Source organism: Aythya marila (assembly GCF_965140915.1).
Source record: "Aythya marila genome assembly, chromosome: 7".
NCBI classification, from domain to species: domain Eukaryota; kingdom Metazoa; phylum Chordata; class Aves; order Anseriformes; family Anatidae; genus Aythya; species Aythya marila.
In genome coordinates this window covers 8,034,753-8,058,108 of record NC_139048.1, presented here as the reverse complement: position 1 = coordinate 8,058,108, position 23,356 = coordinate 8,034,753, and the positions used below count along the sequence as shown (strand labels likewise).

General features: G+C 33.1%; 1 protein-coding gene across 5 annotated transcripts in view; it reads left to right on the top strand.

Moving 5' to 3' along the window:
* ATRNL1 (attractin like 1) overlaps window positions 1-23,356 on the top strand; it is a 490,952-nt gene that overhangs the window by 189,114 nt on the left and 278,482 nt on the right. For 4 of the 5 annotated variants that reach the window (XM_082764804.1, XM_082764803.1, XM_082764806.1 and 1 more), the window contains exons 22-24: window positions 14,521-14,615; window positions 15,258-15,336; window positions 16,348-16,505. In XM_082764804.1, the coding sequence (XP_082620930.1) occupies window positions 14,521-14,615; window positions 15,258-15,336; window positions 16,348-16,505 (332 nt within the window). Of the gene's footprint in view, window positions 1-14,520; window positions 14,616-15,257; window positions 15,337-16,347; window positions 16,506-23,356 lie in introns of those variants that run through there. The other variant, XR_014317912.1, reaches the window with a different exon arrangement.

Below are 23,356 nucleotides of genomic sequence, written 5' to 3'. Positions count from 1 at the left end.
ATGTGTATGTTTTAGTTGAATTGATATTACCAGCAGTTAGATTCTTCACTACTGATTTGTAGAATTCACGTTTCCTTTTAGGACAACATTAATTTAAACTGGCTACATATTGCTATTGTAAAACTGTCATGCTTGACTTAAAATAACTAGTTCCACTGATTATACCTAGCACTGATTGACTTTGATACAGAATGAGCCAATTTTTATTATTTATAAATACAGTACCAATAATGTCTATCATTGTCCTTAAGAAGTTCTATTTAAAAATAAATCTTAGTATTTCAAGATTCTTATGGAACATTTTCCTTCAACTCAGATGTTTCTGGGTAATTTGAGAAAAGATTACTCTCAACAAACCTACTGACTGAGAGCATATAAAGAGCAACACAACAGATAAAGAGTCTTTGCCCTGAGCTAGAATAACCACAAAAATTGTTTCCTTCTAGGGAATTAAGCCAATAACCAAACCAAGATACTTAAGCTCCTAATAAAGTATCATGATCTCACCCCAGGCTCTGCATACTCATTTGCCAAATTCTAGGTTGGCTTGTTTTTTTTTTTTTTTTTTTTTTTTTTGGCAGGCTAAAGAAACAGTTTTGTCACCAGTCATCTACAGACTTTACTGTGAATAGGTGAATCTTTTTTTTTTAATATATATGTTAAATATATAAATATATATATATGTGTTGGGGATTTTATTTGTTTATCTGTGTCAGAAATCACACTATTATTAAAATAAGGATTATTTTCTTTCTCTGATAGCTTTAATGCAACAGTGCATTTACTAGCTGGCATCTCCTTGCATGTACTATTTATGTGACTTTTGAGAAAGTGGATCATTTTACTGTAGTGATTACTTGTTTTGAAACACTATTTGTTTAGACTACCTTTAGTCAAATTAAGATGGTCATTACCCTGGATAAGCTATCTTTCTGAGTCCTAAGCAGAAAAGAAAAATAGATAAACAGAAAGGTATGCAAATAAAATTCCAATTTAGACTTTATCACCTAATTGTTTGTTCCGTTGGGTACTATAATATTTTAATCTTTTTATCTTGTAAATATAATAAGTACTATTGCAATTAATTAATATGTAATAGTGTGAAACATTATTATTAATAACAATCTAAATTTTGAAAAGCTTGGTAGGACATCTGTGAGGGAGACTGGCTTGGAGAACTCATTCAGAAGAAATACTTTTCATCGTAAGAGACTCTAGCCCATGAATTAAACAGATTTTTGAATCAAAAGGAAACTGATGCAAAGATCTGCATATACACAATGTTTTACATAGTCTCTGTATTGACCTGGGATTCATAGGGATGCGTATTTTTGAATCCTTACAGTGTGCTGCGTTTGTATTTGTTTTTCCTAAGATGTCCACAAGGATGGGGATTGCCACTGCTCAAACACCTGGGAGGCCCCAAAGGTCTCCAAGCCTGGGAAGCAAATGGAATAGGAAAGGGTCCATCAGTGTTCCTTTAGTTTACCTTCTATCAGTGAAGGGAAAACCTTTTACCTTTGTGATGGGTTTACAGTTGAATTGCCTCCAGTGCTGACTTCCCAGGGAAAAGAGAATTCTTGATCAGAGGGACTTTGAGGTAAGATCTGTAGTAAAATCTTGAAGCAATCGAAATAGGAAGAAAAACAAAAACAAAACCTGACTTCAACAGGAAAAGGGTTTATGGTTTGTAGAAGAATTTCTTTTAGTTCCTTTTGGAGTTCTTTGAAAGATGTGGTAACTTGTCTACGCCAGCTGAGTGTTTTTCACCACTGGCAAATATGAACTGTTCAGGATAGCTAAGTGTCTTTCATTATAACAGGCTGAGCACCTAATGAAACTGTCTTCTTATCACTAGATATATTATTCAGATATCTTGAGTCTTGAACCACCTAATCTTAGCACACATTTGTTTGTAAAAATCAAGAGAATATTCAGTAATGTTTTCTGCTTTAGAATTAGTAGTGTGAAGTCGTTAAAGGGTATATGGGTAAAAGGCTCTGATCATGTAAATAGAGGGTCACTTCTGCTTCAAGACAACGGTAAAACCTTGGATTTTATAAATGTTAAGAAAATTTATATTATGTTAAAATATGGACATTGTCAAGTTTGACTTTCTCAGTTTGACTGACTAACTCAGCTCAATTTCAGCATATTATAAAGTAATCTTTGAGACCTTGTTATTAGTTTATTGTTACTTTTTCTTAGCTTGAATTGTAAATATTGTTTCAAAATATGTACCAGAAATATAACCCATTGACAGCAAAATGTAATTTACTAGACACTTGATATAAATGGTAATACTGACATAAAATGGGAGAGCAAACTGTATGAGGTCAAAATGCAGCAATACACATTAGCAAAATAGATACAATAGCAAACAAGACATTAAGGGAAAGTTGAAAAATGTCTCTGTCAAGGCATATGAAGATACACTGGTAGAAAAGTAGTATGTTCATATATTTGATTTGTCCTTTTGTATTTAATTTTATGAGTAAATGAATATGCTCTACTGCATTACCCCCTTGTAATGAGTATTGTGGCCATTAGAATAATTTTGGAGAAACAACAAGCTGTGAAAAATGTGAACAGAAAAATTTTAAAAGGCCAAAAATAACACTTTTTAATTTTTGTCAATGAAGTGATGATTTCAGAATTCTAGTCTTGAGTAGAAATGGATACCACTTACATAAAGTTTTATGAAAATAAGGCTAGACAGATTTTGAAGTGTTAGAACTTTAGGAATTAGGCCTTAGGAACAGCTAATGAAAGATAAGGTGAAGAGAAGTCATTATTAAAATGAACAGTAGAATAAATAATGGAAAGAAAAAATTCATGTGAGGAAGATGTTGTAAAACTACATCATGCAAATATGTTACTTTGATCGTTTGATCCTGATCATTGTAATGGATTGCTCAGCATGATAGGATCATGTAAGTGATATGCATGATCAGTGGTTTTCAAATAGCAAGAGCAGTCTGTCATAGTATTCATTATAGTTTGATGTTCATTTTTGCATGGTAATCCAGTTCCTAAAAAGTTAGTGTCTGATATCATTGAAAAAAATGGAAATCATTCTGTATTAAGCTACTCGTCTGACAAAACAATAAATGAGAAAGGTTTTATTCCATTGGTTCATTTAGATTAGCAATACTTTCTTTCCCTGGCCAAAAGGGTCATAAATTAATGAAAACACAGCCGTAGCCAGTTCCTGTTTTACAGTTTTACAGAAAAAAAAAATAGCGCTAAGAAAATACAGTATTACTTTTAATGTCTGACAGTTGTTTGAGGTGGAAATTGAGTATTGCAAGTTATTTCAGAAAGGTGTTGGTGAGCCGTGCCTCAGTGGCCAAGGTTCCCTCTCTGAGACAAATAAATCTCCTCTGAAGGCTGCTTTGGGGTTGAGAAAAAACAGCATTTCAGGGTCCATTTTTTCTCCTTCTATCATTTTCATTTGGTTAGCTTAAGCAAATATTTTATTATTTTACGTACTTAATTGCCAGCCCTACAAGCAAAACTTGCATGGAGCGAGGAAAAGAATCTGGGTTTATTTCTTCTTGTTAGCCTGTAGTCTCTAACAAGAGTTGAGGTATTTCTTCCTATGTGTTTTAAAGGGTGTGCAGATTGGATGATTGAGCTATGTAAATTCATTTATAAATGATTGAAATTTTAATATTCCATCAATGTTTTTTGCTGAATTGGCATTCAATTCCTTGCATGAGCCAAAAGCAGTAAGAATTTTATTATTTAAATCAGCAGATTTTACTTTAAGTATACATGATCTTATTTTAAATGAAAAGGTGTTATCTTGCATCTTCTTTTCAAAGTTCTAATGCAAAAATATTTGGCTGTCCATTGTGCAGATGTAGTGCTTTAGCATAGCATTTTTTACAATACAAACACTTCTTGCAATTCGTGACATTAAAATACAGGAGGCTGGACACTGAGGTATACTACGTGCATTTCTGTTCAGTATAAACTAGTTTTGCTAACAGTGGTCTGGATTCATTTACTGTAAGGGATTTTAGTCTTCGGAACTAAAACGTTAAAATTGTTTGAGAAACAGCAAAGAATATCAGCAAAGTTGAAACATCTCAACTTCAATTTACATTGTGTGTTTTGTACAAATCATGTAGAGTTGAGCAATGTGGAGTACGTTCTGACATTTGAGACTGTAGATTTAAGGCTTCTTAAGCAAAGTTCAGCTAGATAATGAGAAAAACGGAGAAAAAAAAATTGAAAATGTTGAGATATTAAAGGTGTACCTACTTATCTGTGTATATTTATAGCCGTTTTGAAAAGTACATGTTCTGTCTCCTTGTAATGCCTGATCAACCAGAGGTTACTTTTTAATTGCTGAGGTCTGTGTTGAATTATTGAAGAGCCAGGATAAAATCTATGCTAATAATCCAACTAGAATATTGTATGAAAATATATACTGAAATTGTATGAAAACTTGGGCATGTACATTTACAAAAGCATGCACAATTCTTTAAATATTTTTTGCATATTTGACATGCCTAAAGTAGTTTTATGGGCATTGATTCATTTTAAAATAAAAGTACCTTTCTTTATTTCTAAAAGGAAAAGAAGTACCTTGTTTATAGGGATTATATAATACACTGAACATATTAAGAGCAAGATTTAAAATAACTGACGAGAAACATCCTTCTTTGGCAATAAAAAAATGAACTTAAAAAATAATTTAATTATGTATTTCCATGGATGTTCCATATCAGTTGCCAGAAGAGCAAATCAGAGATCTTTTCAATATGTGTAAGCTATGTATCTAAAGAAAACATAGAATTAAGTTAGAGAGTATTTATGCAAATATTTTGCAAAGTATTTTTTCACATTAATTATAACATTAATACAAATGCTTTAAAGCATCCAAAGCATCTAGATCACAAAGAAAATTTAAGATAGAAATAAGTTGGAATGTCTTCCATATTTTAATGAGATATATTTTCTTGGTTTTCTTTTTGTACTTTGCTCTCTCCCATTTTTATAACACTCCAAGAATATTGCAAGAATTAAGATATAAAAAAGATTACCCATTGTGACAAACACAAAATATCATTTATGGGGCAGAGCAGTCCTTACTATCAAGTAATATTTATATTTTTGACTAGACATAATACATGTGGCATGAGCTTTAAAATATGCCATAATTAGAGAAATCCTGAACTTTTCTCTAAATCTGTTTTGGTAAAGAACTGTCAATTGATGCACTTACTTTTCTTTGTTGTTACTTATTTTTCTAATACCTTGTTCATAGTTCTCTAGTTCATTGCTTTTCCAAACTCTGTTGACCATGGTGCTGTGTAGAACTTGTAAAGGGTCTACAGCTCTTTCTAGAACATGCATCAATTGTTGTAATCTTTTCAGTTAAGACTTTGGTGAAGGATCTGTGGAAAAATTGAGATCTGGCTGTGGTCTATGGTTTAAAAAAATTTGAATCATCTTTAAAGTCTATGCTTAAAGAAACAAGGTAATTATAACTGTTCCTCAGCTTTTAGATCTCAGTAAAAAGTCTTCCCTTGCTTACCATAACATTTACATACCTACATAATTACTTCTAAAACAATTACATTTTAAAACCTATGTCCAGACTTAATTAGCCTTCTAGGTCTTTCTAGAGTCAGTAGAGAATCAAGGATTACTGATCCTCCCTGTTGAGAATATCTGTTTTAGAAAAACATCCATTGTCTTCAGAAAGTTTTAGTTAAGGTAGAGTGAGCCTAGACTATTAGCAACATTTAATTGAATAAAATTTTAACACGGGTCAGATTTTTCTGTATCTGGTCCTCTGTTAGGATCAAAATTGACAGCTTACTATTCCTTTCCAAAAACTATTGTAGGAGAAATGATTCGTGTTTAAAATAATATTTAGTTACCCAATTTGTTGGTTATGACAATAGTTCCTATGTCTTTTTGTAAGTGTTTTAGCCTAGTTCATCTTTTTAAAGTGCATTAAAAGAAACACAGATTTGTTGTTGCTGTATGTTTTTTAAAACTTTGAACTTCTGTGAAATTCATTCTCACACGATCTCTGTACATGGAAAGAGGCGTATAAACCTTGCTAGAGGTTTATAAAACTCATGCCACTCTCATTATGTATAGAAAAAATGCAAATTTTGCTATTTCATAGTGAAGACTTCACAGTAAATGACTTTTTGTTTTGTCACAATGGACAAGCAATGTTGGACACCAACATATTTTAATATAACAATGAAAATGAGGCAGTGGATGACTGTTCAATACAGATGATGGAATGAATCAGACAGCTGCTCTGAAAGTTCAAAACAATTATCCTGACTGAAAATAGGTCTGGTGGTAACCCCCCTAACTTTGATGTAATACAAGTGGAACTTATTTTGGTCACAAATGAACTTGATTTATAGCATTTGATAATGGAACTTGGTTTCCAAAGCAACATTTTTGCTGACAAAGATGAATATAAATAGAACTGTTCTCAACAAACTCTCAGTGAAAATAGAGAGCAGTCACTTTGGAAGAGCAGGAGAGAGGCAAACAGTTTGAACAATTAAAAGGTTATACTCTAACTTCTAGAATCACCATGAATAGAGAGATCCCAAAATTGAAAATGTGGGTAGACTGACTGTGATGTTGCAGTCATGGCAGGTGGGGCAGTGTTCAAACTCTAACTTTAAAGGTGGTTTCAAGAAGTAAAAAATAGAACAGCAGTATTTTATGGGGTTTCTATTCATAGTATTAGTGTAATTTGGTCATGCAAAATTATCATGAAGATGTACCAACTCAAGCATGTAATTGCCTGGTTGCCTTCCATTGTAAAGGAAATATTGAAATAATGTTACAGGTGGGAATGTATGGTTGAAATATGATTTCTTAACTGTGATCTTAAAAGTTTTTATTAATATGTACGTAGGTATGAGTAGGCCAGACATTTATTTAGTGAATGAAGAGGTTTCACATATTTTTGTTACCCATCCTTTGCTAGTAAACATTTCGATTTTGTTTCATGGCTACCGCTCTTACAGGTGTATCATCTCTCACTGCAAATTTAGTGACTATCTATCCACCATAATTTCAAGTTGTCTATAGGGATTCCCTCTGAACTAAGGTCACTCCGGCAGCGTTTGGTGTCCCATACCATGCTTTTCAGTACACTTTAATTGCGATTATAAGTTATCAAGAAAAAGTATGGAAAATCACTTCAGTCATTGATTAGGTGAAGATCAAATGACCCTCAGCATTTATAGAACATGACTTTTTGTCACAATGGAGAAGCAATGTTGAACTTCAACATTTTAATGTAACAGTGAAAATGAGGCAGTGGATGACAGATAAGGACAATTGAATGAATCAGACAGTTGCATTGAAAGGAACTAGGCTTTGTTATTTGTGGGTCTGGTAGCATACTCTATGGCTGTATGTTATGTACTGCAGGACTTTTGACTTAGAACTTATGCAAAACTTTAATTTTTGGGGTCAAAATACTGAAAATAGAAAGTTACAAGACCCATGAATGTGCTGAGTTGTATATATTTTGCTCCTTTGCTGGGAGCTCAGGTTCATTTTTTCCTCCCTGCTGGCAGAAGTGAACTGGGATGCTTTACTGGAAGGACCTCGGGAAAGGGTCCTCAACTCAAAAGAAAAGCAAATTTCTAGAATTTATTCCACCCTGATTCTTAAAGTTACTTAATAAAATTCCCTTACTGAAATATGATACATAGGCACTGGATGCCAGTAAAGCAGAAGAAATGGCATGATTGTTTTTGATTTGCTTTTTTAGTAAGGCAGTATTATACATTTTTTAATATCATAGCTATATACTCTTTCCCTCCACAATAAACAAAAACAGAGTGGAACTGTTTGTGAGGTAGAAATCAGTGATCATGTAGATGAATGTGTATGTTCCTTTCCTATTCTGTTGCAAAACTTGAGAGAATCACAGTGAATGATGGAAGGAGCTGCAAAATAAGAATGATCATATGTAGTATTATATAATTTGGAATATTATGAAAAATTAAACTCTAAGTGTTTTGGATTGGCAACTCGCAATTGATAATTGTTTTTGTCCTTGGTCTCTTTTGTTTCATTTCCTGCCCAATAAAATGGGACTAATAGTGCCTGCTCATCTCACAGTAATGTTATAACAAATTCATTAACTTTTCTGAAGAACTTTGAAAATGATAGTGATGAATACTATAGACAGCCACATTAGAAATTAATTCGGTCTTTAGAAGAGGGTTTGTGTAGTGTGTAGTAAATGAGGCATGGGTCTAGCACTGAGTACTGAGCATAGAACTAAGTGCTGAATAGCTGCCCATTAGGTGAGCGCTCACCCAAAAATAATTTACAGGCAACCTTGATTGTAGTGGTTCATTTTACAGTCTTGATATTCCTCTTTAACATACCTTTTTGTACATAACTTTATCACTAAGTTACATTACACATATCCATTTTCTTAAAGAATATCATAATTATATATTCTTAAAGTGTTTTAGTGGCACTCAGAAATAGTGAAGTAAAACTTCACTAAAATCTCTAAATGTTTCTGTCCAGCCTTTGTTCTTTTGGAAACAATCTGGCATTTTAGAAAACACAATTTTCTTTTAATATAAAAGCTTGAGTATCAGAATAGGTCTATTCCCTGTTGAAAGTGAGCATAAAACTCCCATATTAAGCCATATTAGCCATGTTGAAAGTTACGGCTGTCAGAAAGAGAACATTGTCTTGAAAATTAACAGCAATATTAGGATTAAACTGTTGCTTTGAAATTTTATTTTCTCATTTAATCAAATGACTTTCTTTGCCTAATTATTGTTGTGTTCTCACATGTGCTCATTAGTGACATTTTGAATTGATTTTAGTAACTTCTTTTGACCATAAAATTGGTAAATTGTTTTGAAAAATTCAAAATAGAGGTAAGAAAAGGCTCAATAACCATAAGACCTTGTTATATTTGACCGTTGATGTCAGGATTGTATTGTGGTCTTAGCTCACAACGTTCTTTTTCTATTTCATCTATTTAATCTTCATCTATTCACGGATTTTTTAATACAAAATGAAGGAGTGGGCTTGGGAACAGAAATTAGACTATAGGACTCCCCTCTGCCTGCTGAATGCCTGTGTCATTTGACTTACTCTTACCTCTTTCCATGTGCGTGCACACTGAATCCTTTTTCCCTGGAGGTTTGAGTCCTGCTGCTGCTCCTCCCTTGCCTACACTAAGATGACAGTGGCACACAACCTGCTAGGAAAAATGGGAAGAGCTGGTTTTAATACTACCAACAAGAAGGGAGCATGCAACATGTTGAGATCTTTGAAGAGGAGGCTGTGCTGCAGCAACGTGGTGGCTGAACTCTGCAGTAGCTGAGCTTCATAGCTGAGTACGGGGCTGGCTGCTTGAGAACCTTTGACTCAAGCTTGTAGATTCAAACTACAGCATGTGGTGGTGGGATGTGGGCTCGATGCATTTGTGTAGGAGATTTCTAGGTCCTCAAGAACATTTTCATCAGGAATATTTCCTGAATATTTAGACATTGAAATTCAGGGGAGTTATTGGTTATACCCTAGTATGTGGCTGTTTAAATTCTTTCTGCCTGGTGCTTGAGTCGCCTGTAACTTGTATCAGATTTGACGTGAAGGTCTGGACTGCAGACCAAACATGCAAGGCATTTTACAGTCATTTTACAGCTCGAAGTGGTAGGATTACTTTTGTTATGTGGTAATGTCTCAGTGACTTTCTCTCAACCATTGGTGTGGGGAAACTCTGAACATACATTAAAAAAAAAAAAAAAGCAACAACAATTATTTATTTTTTATTTCAAAAATATTAAGTGGGAAAATGTAATGATGAAGGCTGATTGCAAAAAAAAAAAAAAAAAAAGAAAAAAGAAAAATAAAGGTTGGATATTAACATTGTACTGAAACAATCTAAAACTAAAATGAAACAGTCTACTGTATAGTATTTCCAAAAGACTGGAGCTCTGTAGAAAAACAGGTCACTGTTAGAAAGCTGATGTGGTTCAGGTAAATTCTTTTTGTTCCCTTTTTAAAAATAAAAGAATGCAACAGTTATTCTGTAATGTCATTAACATTTTTCCATAGTTCTGAGGAGAATCTATGCAGTGGTCAACATAGTTAACTACTTGCTCTCTTTAGAAAATCATTATAGCTAATTAACACTTTGTGAATTAAAAACGTGCTGAGAATTAAATCTAGATTGAAGAAATGTGTCTTGAACAAAGGTGGGATTCATTGTCTAGATTTTTAAAAAATTATTTGTTTAAATCATCAAGTGTAAATCCATATGGAAAAAAATGTGAAAATGAAGATATCCTAAGAAAAACTAATAAATTTAACTTCATTTTTTCTTATGGAAAAATGAAACCACAATCAAAACAAAACAGTGTATCAGTTGTACTTCTGGAGAGTCAAGGATTTTCTTCTATAATTAACTGAAATCATTCTATTAACTTAAATGTTTAAGTTCTGAAACTTAATGGTCATTGATGATATTTTGAATTCTATCTCTTACATAAATGTTGGTTGCATTTGTTTATTTTATTTTCAGTGCTCATCAGATTTTGAAATGACTCGGAACTTTGTATAGATCAGACAGCTGAAAATTATAATATTGCTTTTATCAGGTGTTGCTAATATAGCAGGTGATTGTGTTTACTATTTGTATTCTGCTTTTGTTTTCATCCTGTGCTACAATGTAAATGCAGTGAAATTTCTTAATTTCTGTATAGCTGTGAAAGATTTATTTCCTGATTGAATCAATCTGTTACATGTGAGTGTGTCTTTATAAACAGAAACACTTATGAAAAGTCTCATGTTTATTTAAAGGGTAAAAATACTTATGGTCGGCTTGATCAAAGTTTACAGGACAAAGAAAAATATATGGAGTACAATCTAAGGCTTCTCTAAATTCCTGACATTAAATACGTGGAACTATATGTCAACAATATGTACTGAATGTACTTTACATAGCTATTTAAGTGTGCTATAAACAGCTATTATCCATTTAGCTATTTGTACATTTAACTATTCAGAACAAGTCATACTTATACAATTACATTTCACTTTAAATTTTGTATATATATACAAGATAAGCTGTCTAGACTGAATGGCACTATGAATTGGGAAACATGGTGTGATGTACTGAGTAACTGCTTAGTTTGTTTATGTGCTTTTACACTGCATTAACATAGATTATTTATTGGGGTTTATGTTCAGGATGGAGCTTGACAGTGCAAAGGAAAGTTGTTTGTTCTGCCTCTTGTCTGAAGAAGGTGAAACCTGGAGGAGAGGGAGGAATTAGAATAAGATGCAGATGCAATAGGTAGAGGAGTGACTTCTTTACAGTCCCTTTTAATTTCTACTCTCACTTTGAATTTCCTCTTAAATTAGTTCTTCCAATTTTTACTCTAATCAAATCTAGCTTTAGAGCCATACAGGTATGTGGGATGTTCGATTGAAAGAATAGATCCAGGCAAATCTTGTTCAAAGTTTTCACTAACCAGAAGAATCCTTACTATGAAAATAAACCTTTCTCCAAGCTGTGAGGAAAAAGAAACTTCTTCAGCATACTTTTGCAGTCCTCAGAAAGATGTAAAGAAGTCTTTTCGTAGTATCATCTCTTTAATTTGCACTGTTGAGTCATGTAACTGCAATAGGCAGTGCTCTTTGTCATGTTCAAGTCTTGTACATTCCAGGTATCTTCCCTGAATTTGAATCATCTGTGAAGAGATACATAGTTCTACTTTGCAAGCATCCACTTTGTGTTCAAGATAGGTTTGATGATTTGTTGCCCTCTACTGCAGGTCTCTGTGAAATAAAAACTTCATAATTTGTGTTCATTAGTACTCAGAAATGTGCTCTTTCTGAATAGTGGAAATCTCTTCCCACTTTATAAGGCTGGCTTGCCATAAGTGAAAGGTGCTGTGGCACCTTTGAAGGTCTGTGTATCTACGCTCAGAAGTCTTTTTGAGAATCACAAGTGTTGTCTGTGTAGTATAATGGAGATAACAGCTACTGCATGGGATATATAACCGTCTCTGCTACTTACTAGTAATGGAGTGATTGCTAATTGATAGCTCCATAAAATTTTTTGGGACATGTTGACTGTAAAAGATGCTATGCATAACCAACTCTGTTTTTCATGATTTATTATTTCAATTGTTTTGTGACTAAAAGTAAGTGGTGGTGGTGGTGGGGTGATTACAGATGGTAAAGTTATGGCGATCTCTCTAGTTTAACATCTTTTATCATTGGAAGATATGTTCATAACTCCTTGGCTTTTAGCATGTAAAACAGAGGGGTGTGTTTAGTTGTTGCTTTTAGTTAGCTAATTTGTTTAAAAACAGGAAAAAAAAAATGTTTAAAAACAGGAAAAAAACTTTTTTTTTTTTTTTTTTTTTTTTAAAGATTAAATGACTTAAGTTTTAAAACTCAAGTGCTTCTTTTTTATGGTTGGGTGACAGGAGTCATGTTTCTAATCTTGTTTTTGTCTTATGATGTCTTAAACATATATCACTGCTGGTTTTTGGCTGACATTCTGCATCTCTGAGAGGGCACAATCTAGGCTTAGAGAAAAACCATGGCATTTAAAAATTTGCTCTGTATTGTGAGAAATCAACCATACCATACCATACCATGTCCTGAAGGCCTACTTGCATGTAGTCTTTGTAGTAACCAGAATATCTGTTGAAGTGCATGCTGTGGTGCTAGTCCACAATATATTTACAACAATTTGCAAAGATCTGTACTAAAGCAGTTATTTGTATTTCATGGATCCCAGGCTAATCAAATCACATTTTAACATATTTACAAATTATTGCAGGCCTTCGGCCATACAAGTCATAATTATGAAAGGATTTATTAATCCTTTTAATAGGGATCGGTCTCTACTTCCTATCTTTTGTTGTCCTGTTACTGTGTAATAGGTATAATAATAATCTTACTACATAGATATGTCACATTGTTACTAAAAAAGTCACTGAAGCTTTCTTAATTTTATTTACATAGTCATAGAAGTGTAGAGTACTATCAATAAATTATTATTTAAAAAATATATATTCATCTTGCACCTTCATAAGCTTTGAAATACCTAATCAAAACTCATTGTCTAAGGCATCTGTTTGATGATAAAATTTATTTTTATTTGATTAATTGAAATGTGGTGACTGTAATTCCTTTCATTTACTTCTCTTATTTTCTTTCCATACTCTGAAAAAAATAGTTAAAGCTTTCTTCAATTTTTAGGGCAATAAATTGGGCTGCATTCACATTTCATTGATCAGTAAGCTTTTTTCTCCTTCTGTGTCAGACTTCCCATGGGATACAAGAGTGTATGTTTTCAGATGATGTGTTGCAACAGAAAAGGTGATTGTCAGCAGTAAGCACACTATTGAGTCCAACAAAAGGCTGACACTGCTTTTTTCCACTTTTGAATTAATCTGTCACTCTTTGTATTTACTGATTTGATTTTATGATCACTTTTTTATTATTATTTGTAATGCTCTGCTAGAGTGGTGTTGGTGGCTAGTACAATCTTATCAAGACAGGGATTAAAATAGGGCATCGGAATTATTCACTAGGGTCTAGTATCAAAGATAATTTTGGTCTAATCATATTTTCACAAATAGAAAATACTAATCTGAATCATGTAAATTTACACTTATAAGGCACCTCCTTATTTCCCATAACAGAGGAAAAACTGGAATCTTTTGATCTTTGTAAGGCCATATTGGTCAAAGAATTCTGTTAGATCTGAAGATATCTGGCCCTGTAACAGAGCATTCAAGATCCACCCTATCCACCTCTGCTTCCTGTTGTACAAGGATTATTAAACTGCAACACAATTTATATAATAAATATAATATATTTATATAATAACTCTCTGAGAACTCTGGTGAATCTTGACTGTCCGATTGCCCTGAACAATGTATTCTGTGATTCTCCATGACCCCTCTATGAATATCAGCAACAGTAATCCGTGTTGATGGGTTCTTTTTCTTGTATTACAGAGGTGCTGGAAACCTGCTTCAGCCTGAAATTTCCAGAAATTTCCTTTACAGTTGTTTCTAGAGTTGTTTCTATGACCCAGCTAAGACTTAATTTAATTCGTCCATCTTCAGGAATACCATGGGATGGCTCAAAATCTCTGTCTTCCAACTGTTTGCAATCATTTTATTCTCATTTCAGGAAGGGTTAAGCATGGCTTGGGTCCTTTCTCCCTTCTGTACTTAAGCCAACCTGAGGTGGTCATTGAGGAGTACCATTGATGTTGAGTGATAGAAATGGAACAGATAGAAATAGCATGGCAGTTTCTTGCCTCTGTTTCTTTAATAGTTTGAAGGAAAAATTTGTAGTACAAATGTCATATGAATATACCTGACTTATAGATTACCCTGTGCTTTTTAAAATAAAAGTGAACAGTGAATTTCTAAGTGCTTCCATAACATTTTATTAATGTATGCACACTTGAATCTATTTTATTTCTGCATTCTGTTTTGTCCACAGACAGCCTTTTGATTGATTACCAGTTTACCTTCAGCTTATTACAAGAGGATGATCGCCATCACACTGCCATAAACTTTATAGCAAATCCAGAGCAGGTAAGAAAATATGATTAATTTTAGACAAGCTTTGAAGAGTCATGACTGAGATTTCCATTATATTTTATCATAATGAAAAGTCTGTAAAGTGTCTATAAGTATTAGAAATATTTCAAATCTTTTTGGAAACTGAAAATATTCCTGTGCATTTGGTGAGAAAAATTTCTAAATGCTAGATCAATGAGCACAGATCAATTGTAAATGTTTATCAGCTGGTTTATTTTATTATTAGTCCTATGAATGACAAGTTCTAGTATCTTCTTGAGATGAATTATAGAAGCATACCCTTTAGTTAAGGAATGTTTATTAGTAGATGAAAAAGATTGTTTATGAATTGTAATTGAAATGTATTTTTATACCATTTTTTTATTTAGTTTTGCAAAGACAATTATTTCACTATGTGGTTTGCAATCTGAAAAGATAACTGGTGAAATTGTATTCTTACTTGTGACCTATTCTTATCAAAGCAAAAGAGACAATTGCCTTTGTCTTGGAAGACTGTATATTAGAGTGTCTGTTTTAGCTGAAAAATGGTAGATGATTGTATATTTGGTTCTGTGCACCAGATCAAATACATTCAATATATTCAAATACATTCTGATACATTTTGTTAACTTCAATTATCTTGTTTTTTGTATCCAGTCAAATAAAAATTTGGATATATCAATTAATGCATCAAACAACTTCAACCTCAATATTACATGGTCTATTGGCTCTACAGGTAAGGGTGAATTTAGGTATGATGTCTTTTTCCCATATGATTTCATGATCCCTTAAGCTGTTTTAACCCAATTGTCTCTTTGTTGCTGATTTTGATAATAAAACTTTACAAAATGTATTCTTTTGCCATTATCATTATGCCATTATTAATTATATTATTTAAAGCTCAGATGATAATTTGCAATTTGAACAAAGCTTCATTAATATGTTAACTTTCTCTCCTATTCAATTAAAATGACTTTGGTAGAAAAAGCTTGTAGTCTATTTAATTTTTTTAAATGACAGTGTTATGAAATGCTGTGATTTTAATTAAGATAAATTGCTTTCTTAACTACTGTAGAGACTGAGATTTTAATTTCTTTGTTTCAGTGTTCAAGCTAAAAATTTAATTATTAACCTTAACATTGATATCAAACAATAAAGTTCGTCTGTGTGTGCTGATAAAAGGAGCTGCTTATCTATTTTTCTCCAACTTTCAGCCCCATTACTCCTTTTTGTTTTAATAGCAAGGAAGAAAAGCTTTATTTAGATAGTTTCTCTGAATTGGTTCTATTGACTTTCTGAAAATACATCCAAGGAGAAGCATGATGCTTCAATGAAATTGTAATAAAGTAAAAAATAAAAACCTGAAGGTTCAGAGTCTGATGAAGGTTCATCAACTCATAAATTTCTTCTTAGATGTATTTCTGTATTTTATTTCTGTATTGTATTTTAACATACCACAGTTTTCAAATTCTATTTATTCCTTTATTTTAATTTAGTCAACAGGAACCTATGAGTTTTTATTGAAATGGAATATAAATTACTGGAATAAACTATATTAGCTGTTTAGCTGACCATAATAACTTTAGAATAAAGTTCATGTAACTTCTATCAATTTTATGTTTCGTTCATGATTTTTTGAAACCAGAGTAAGAGTTTTCATAAATTCTCTGTACGTATATGAAGAGATACCTCTTCTGACGTCCTGTATCAGGACATCATATGTTATTGTTATTGTTTTTTTTTTTAGCTGGAACAATATCTGGAGAAGAGATTCCTGTTGTTTCTAAGGCTAATATTAAGGAATACAGAGACAGCTTTTCTTGTGAAAAATTTAACTTTCGGAGCAACCCAAACATCACTTTCTATGTCTATGTCAGTAATTTTTCATGGCCAATCAAAATACAGGTTAGTACAGTTGTTTTGTGCTTATGGAGATGTAGGCATCTTAGCTTTGCATTGAAGTTAAATTTCACTTGTAAAGCAATTGTACAAATAGTATTATTTGCATAATATTACATAGTATTTTCTTTGTAGAGGAGTTACATTATGATGTTTGTACTTTTGGAGGTTGAGAGGCTTTCTTCTTCCTTTCTCAAATGAGATAGACTTTAGGCTGTCAGTTTTAAGTCTGAAGTTAACATTATTGAACATACATGTAAATTTGTGATATCTTATGCCTTTAAATGTGTACATAAAAAAATATAAATATGTTTGTACACAGAAACTTGTATGTCATCATGTGATGTGATGACGTACAAGTATCTACGTATATACATACCTAGATATTTGTTTGTAATCTTTCACTAATCATTACCTTTATTAGCCTCGTACTACCTTAAAAGGTTTAATGTCTGCATTGCAGTGCATTATTACATACTTCGGGGTTAATGTTAGGTGTATGTGATTGGAATTTATATTCTTCTTTGACTTCATTGGAATCAATTTTTTTAATATTTTCTGGAATGTGTGGCAGACTAAAAAAAAAAAAAAAGATACAGTGATGTATTATTTTTTGCTAGAAGTTCCAGAAATATTTTTAATTACCATTTAATTACCATTACTATAGCTGTATTTGTAAATACTGTGTCCCCTGTATCAATCAAGTGCTTTTAATGTTGGATGACCAAGTTTTGGCTATAGCTAGGCTTTTCATAATCAGACATGAAAGATATCTGTGAATATGTTACACGGTGTCCAAAGATAAATTTGCAGAACTTATTCACACTTATATATGTACTAGTTAACATTTATGCATAAAACCCCTGAGGTTAGGGGTATCTTTCCCATCCACCAATCCCACTTTCTAAGGACAAAACAAGTTTGAATGCCAAATTCCTAAACAGACTCATGAAACAATTTAAACTGCAAATGCTTTACACACTCCTTTCATCTATAAGATTGGAAGATACCTTTATCATCATTACAAGACTACCATTATTAAGGTGATGTATTCTTAAGATGTGCAAATCTTTGTCAGATGTTGGCAGATTGCAGCTCCTTCCTGTGCTGTTGCTATTTGCAGCGTAACACGCTAATAGCAGTGTGTTTTAATGATTGATAAAGAGAATCCCTAATCAATGATTCCATTCCTTCTTCTTTTCTTTATGTCAGACTTTTGATTTGCTTCCTTATGTGCCACAGTTGCCTCAGATTTTTTTATATTTATTTTTGAGGAATGTAGAAATTCTTTGGTCTCAGGTGATGGTGCTTGAGTATTATATTCCTTTTCTGCCCTGTTAATTTCTCATTAAAAACTTCTTCCACTTAGAAATGAATTCACTTGAATTTTATGCTGAGGAAAAAGAATGCTAAGTTTCAGCTACAGAAACAAAGTTTCAGGACTGTGATATTATCCTCTCTATTTGGCTTCCTAAATTGACAGGATTGTTATTTATCCTTCAACATTTTCATACTGTGATTTGTTGTTCTACAAGGAAATAAGTGAATTTCATGTTATCCCCATTAATTTATTATTTTTGGTACACTGTCAACAGATAAGGTTTTCAAATGATAAATGGAGTAGGGAACTTTTCAGAGAACACAAATTTAGTTTTCTATGTAAAGTTTATGATTCTCTATATAGTAGATTTTTTAAAAATCTATTGGCCTTCCTAGGATTTAAGATTAAGAGAAGGAAGTAATGGGTTGTTCCTATCCAGAGGCTGTAATTTCTAAGACTAGTACTACATCACCTCACAGTTCTCATACCTATGACCTTTTACATCTACATCTGTAAGCGCATTTCATGTTCACAAAGGTGGTTGCAGTCAGTCTATTGTCATATCAGAGAACATCCATTTAGAGGATGATAATCCTTACATAAATGACGTTACTGTGACAGGGCTCTTTGGGAGGTTCAAGATACTGATGATGAAATAGAGTTTGGTTAGGAATGAGGAACTCTTCTAGATGGTCTCTGAAGAACTTCTAGACCATTTGAAAATTCATGTTCTTGAATTAGCCACCTTTATGTTTCTGTGGTGATTAGACAGCTAGCCCTGTGTTCCAGTGCAGGGCTTTGGATATCACGGGATGCTGGCCCATTCACAAATGGTCTAAACTCTGAACTGTTTGTGTTGCAGTTCTTTCAATGACTGCAGACATGCTGCATTGGTCATAACATGCTGGTTAAAAGCATAGTGATAATTTATATCAATTCACCACTAAAGGTTTCCTTTAATCCTGTTAGAGTTAAAGAAATCATTGCAGCTTTCAAGAGAGGTATTTTGTTCATATGAATAAGTAAGATAACACAGTAGTTTAGCAGAGGGCTAAAAATTCTCTTCAGCACATCTAACATGATTCATATACAATCTGAGTACCAGTCCCCTGTATCTACTTTATTCCTTAGGATTTGTAAAAAATAGATTATATAAAGAATGAGTTCTTAAGGAAGCAGAAATCATGACCTTAACTTCCCTTGTAATTGATATTTCAAGTTGTGTTCATATGAATTTCACCACTCTTCTTTTATGCCTGCTATGTTGGCACTGGAGTTAAGATTATTTATGTCTTTCACTGGGAAGGTTTGGCTTTGGGTGCTAAAATTACTGCTCTTACCATTGCATTTTCTATAGCAGAAGGAACTGTTTTCCTGTCCAAGTCACCTATACTATCTCCATCTTTGCATTCAGTTCTCTTCATTATTTTTACATGTACAAGAAAGAAAACTGTGTCCCAGCATGCAGTTATTTATTTGGATCAGTGTCTTACAGTTGCTTCCTCAGATACTTTTATTATGTGTTACCTATTCAGCAATTTTTGATTCTTTTTCTAAACTTTAATAAATCCCTGGTGATCCTAACATAAAATATCTTCTTTTGAAATGTGATTTTCTGACTCTGAAAAAAAGCATATGTGAAGGTTGTATCCATGCAGCAACTTCCTGAATTGTGTTGGTGTGAGATAACTCTCAATCAGCAACTACCCAGTGACCCATTTTGGTTTTGTCACTGGTGATCCTAGTGACCTCAGAATCTTCAGCACTAGGTAGTAGTGAATTACTTACCAGTCATAGAAACTACATAGAAACTATGTATGAAGTTCTGTTCTCTTTAAAAAAATATATATTTACTTTGTAAAATTCTGCTCTATATCCCCATTACTCAGTGTCCCTCTCTTCCATCCATAATGGCTGGGTGCATTCTCAGTAACATTGCTTCTCTGCAACACTCGGGAAAATGCATTTAAATTTCCTGATGCTAAAAGCATTTTATTTAGCTATAAGATCTTTTTGTCCTTGACATCAAAGGAGAAGCAGAAATATGGCAAAGGTGCATAAATGATCATTAGAAAACTGGTGATATAGGACATCTTTGGCTAAGAGCTGTTTCCACAAATAGCACTCTTACCAGGTGCAACATGAACAGCGACCATTTTTTTCTCAGAATTCAGTAGTCGTTCTATACTGGCACACAAATTTTGGATATTTTCCTGTTGAACTATTGGAAGAGTATGCCACATATCTCCATTTCCTGTATTGCAGAAGTGGATTGGAAAATATGGATGACACGTAAGAATAGCTGTTATAGGCTTTCGTGGACTATAACAGTATAAGTAGCTTATGCATCTTTCAGAAGATGTCTGTAAAAAATATCTTTGTTATAAGACAGTTCAAGTGTCCAAATAACGGGACATAATTTTTCATCCAGATTGAACCTCCCTGTGTTTGACAGTCTGAGTTCTGTGAGTAACACATCTTTTACAGTCCCGACCCTTATGGTGTGCCAATGTTTTGTTTCTCTGTTAAATAGGACCCCATCAGAAAATGCAGTCATCTTAAATTGGCTAGATTTGCGAACAGAGTATATGCGGGAAAAAACAAAACAAAACAAAAAACAACCAACCAACAACAACAAAAAAACACACATCATTTTCTTCTGCTTATTTATATATATGTATATAACAATACATATATATATATATATGTATTATTTTGAGAGTAGATGTAATTCAAACTCCAATGGTAATGGAATTTAAAGGCTGTAGCATTTATTTAAAAGAGGTAACTTAGTCATAGCCACCACCCCTAATAATGGTCACGGGTCCCTGAAATAGTCAGTAATCATAAAGCTTGGGCAAAGCTTGGGCTTCTGACAGCTGCGCTAATATTAATAATAACAGTGCGTTCTTCAGTCTCAGGAAACTAATTTTATTGTAAGCAGGTGGTAACATGTTTTTCCTCTTTTTCATCAGTAGTTCCCATATTTGGAAAAGTAACAAGTGTGTGTCAAAACAAGCAAATACCCTTAAAATGCTGTCCTGGCTGTCTGCTTGACATACATGGTCCTGAAGGATAGCATTCCTGCTTCTGGATCAGCTGCTTTCATGCATCTATACTTTTTTTATAACTGATCTCACCTTGTGCCTGAGCAGCAATTTCTGCCAGTTTTAAAGCAGCTTCTGTTGCCTTGGTGCAGGGGATGCCATTGCTATTACAGCTGCTTAATATCCTTCCTACCTGTGCCATCAGAGTGTGTCAGCTGTCAGTTATTAACTTGAGTAGCTCAACAGTGGCTAAGAATAATTCACGCTGTTACTAAGACTTAAGAAAAAAAAAAACACAACTCTATAAAAAGCAGAAGATAATGATAAGTCTTTTTAGTCATTATTTCCTTTCCTCTTTAATGTGTAAATGAAACATTCACAAGTGCCATAGTTTTTATTTGGGGAGGGGTGAGAGGGGGTGAGCTTAAATTACTAGGTTCAACATCAACAGCAAAGAACTGCCTGGCAAAGTCAGGTTTAGGTTTGCATATAGAGGAAAATATAGCTTGTTCTTCCTTTTTGATCATGGAGTACTTTATCCCTTACATGTTTCTGTAGCATAGAATAATTATTTTTTACAATGAAGTTAGACATGATGTATGTTGAGAATGCCCAAATGTGTTTTAAAGAAGTATTTTAATTAAACAAGCTTACTGCAAGGTTTAGTAGCACATCATTAGGTTCTATTTTTCTGCACTGTTGTTTCTGAGAAAATATCTTTGGCACCTTGTGTTATGCAAGAATATAATAATGAATTATGGTGAAGATTTACATTTATTTGTATGTCGCACAACAAATCATCAAAACTACTTCATGTATAAATTTACAAGGGATTTTCTTTTTTTTAAGAGGAAACCATTATTTTTTTAAGTTTACTGGCTTCTGTTTCAGAATTGATTTTCTTTCACCCTTTAATAGCCTGTCTGTAGCAACTGAAGAAGGGGTTTAATGTAAATCAAGAAGCCTATCTACCTTTGTAATAAAATTTACTGTGTATGTTTTATTTCAATTTTCTTTGTTTTGGAGTTCACTTTGAATATTTATGCATTCATGAGTGATGTAGACTGTTGTAAAACCTCCAATAAGTAAAACTTGTCAAGAACTGCCATCAGAATTTACAACAGTAGCACAACCCTCATTACAAAATCAACAAATTAATATGAGAGCTTTTTGTATTTTAAGTTCTTACCAAATTTTTCAGAGCTCATGATTCTGTAATCTTTGTTTGGAAAATGTGTATGTGTCTACATTTGGCTGTGATTGTACGTTACATCCTCCCATTAGTGACTGCATACCAAAATCTAATCTCTGTGATTTATGGTTAACAATTCCATTTCTAAGTTCATTAATGATTTTCATGGAGGTTGCTGAATAGCTGCTTATAGCTATGTGTGAAGACACTATAAATCTTGAAACACTAAACAGGTATGTTCATGATGAAGTGGATGCATTAGCTTTCAAAATGACTTTGATGTTTTATTACAGTAAATATAAGATTCTTCTTAAAATGAAGTTTTAAAGTAGTGTATCGAGAACAAACACCTAGGAAATCCTCCAGATGACCATTTAGATAGGGCTCAGCAAGGAGTATGAAATTCTTTTAGAGAATAGGACGAGAAGGCATCCTTTGGCATTCTTGGACAAGGAAGAGTTTAGACGACTGAGGTATAGTCTAAAATATAAACATATATACGTAGCTTCATTTTTCCATAAGGATGATGATATCGATCACTGTGTAGCATCAGGATTAATTATAACAATAAACACATCTTTATGAAAATTCTCAAGAGAGTTGGATGTTAAAAGGCAAGGAGATTAATATATTCAGGTTAGGGACCACATAATATTCACCCTACAATCTGAAAGAAGTGATGTGAAATTGCAGGGCCAGACGCAAGAGTGTAGAACCACAAGACTAGATAAAAGTTCTTTATCTGAATGTAGAAAATAAGTTATTTGGGTGACAAAGGGTTTAGTAGTACGTAGTGCTTTGGAAGAGATTTGGAAGGAAGATAATGTTATTGTAAATTTTTGTAATATTCTGTCAGGTTTTATATATTGTCTGTCTATAAAGTCCTAGAGAGTCTTGTAGTGGAAAAAGCAGAGAAAAAAGCTAATCTGCTTTTGTGTTAGATCCTTGTAGGTTTATGTAAGCTTCTGACATGTTTGAGTGCAACTGATACTGATGCTTTATAGGCAAACAAAATTTGGGATTGACAATAATTCTGAAAGAGTATTTATAGGATGCTGTCAATGTCAGTGGAAACTCTCATTTAGGAGCCCTACTTAAAGCCATTTAAAAGATTTTTTTTAAAAAAAGTTTTACTATTGGTGTCTCCCCCAAAAATATTTCCCTAGAATATCTGCTTATCAGACTAATAAAACAGAGAAGAGAACAAATAATTATGGATTCCTCTATTAGGAGCTATTATTGTTTTAGTCATGTAGTAAAAGATGCAGAACCAGGGTACAAGGATGTAGATATAAAG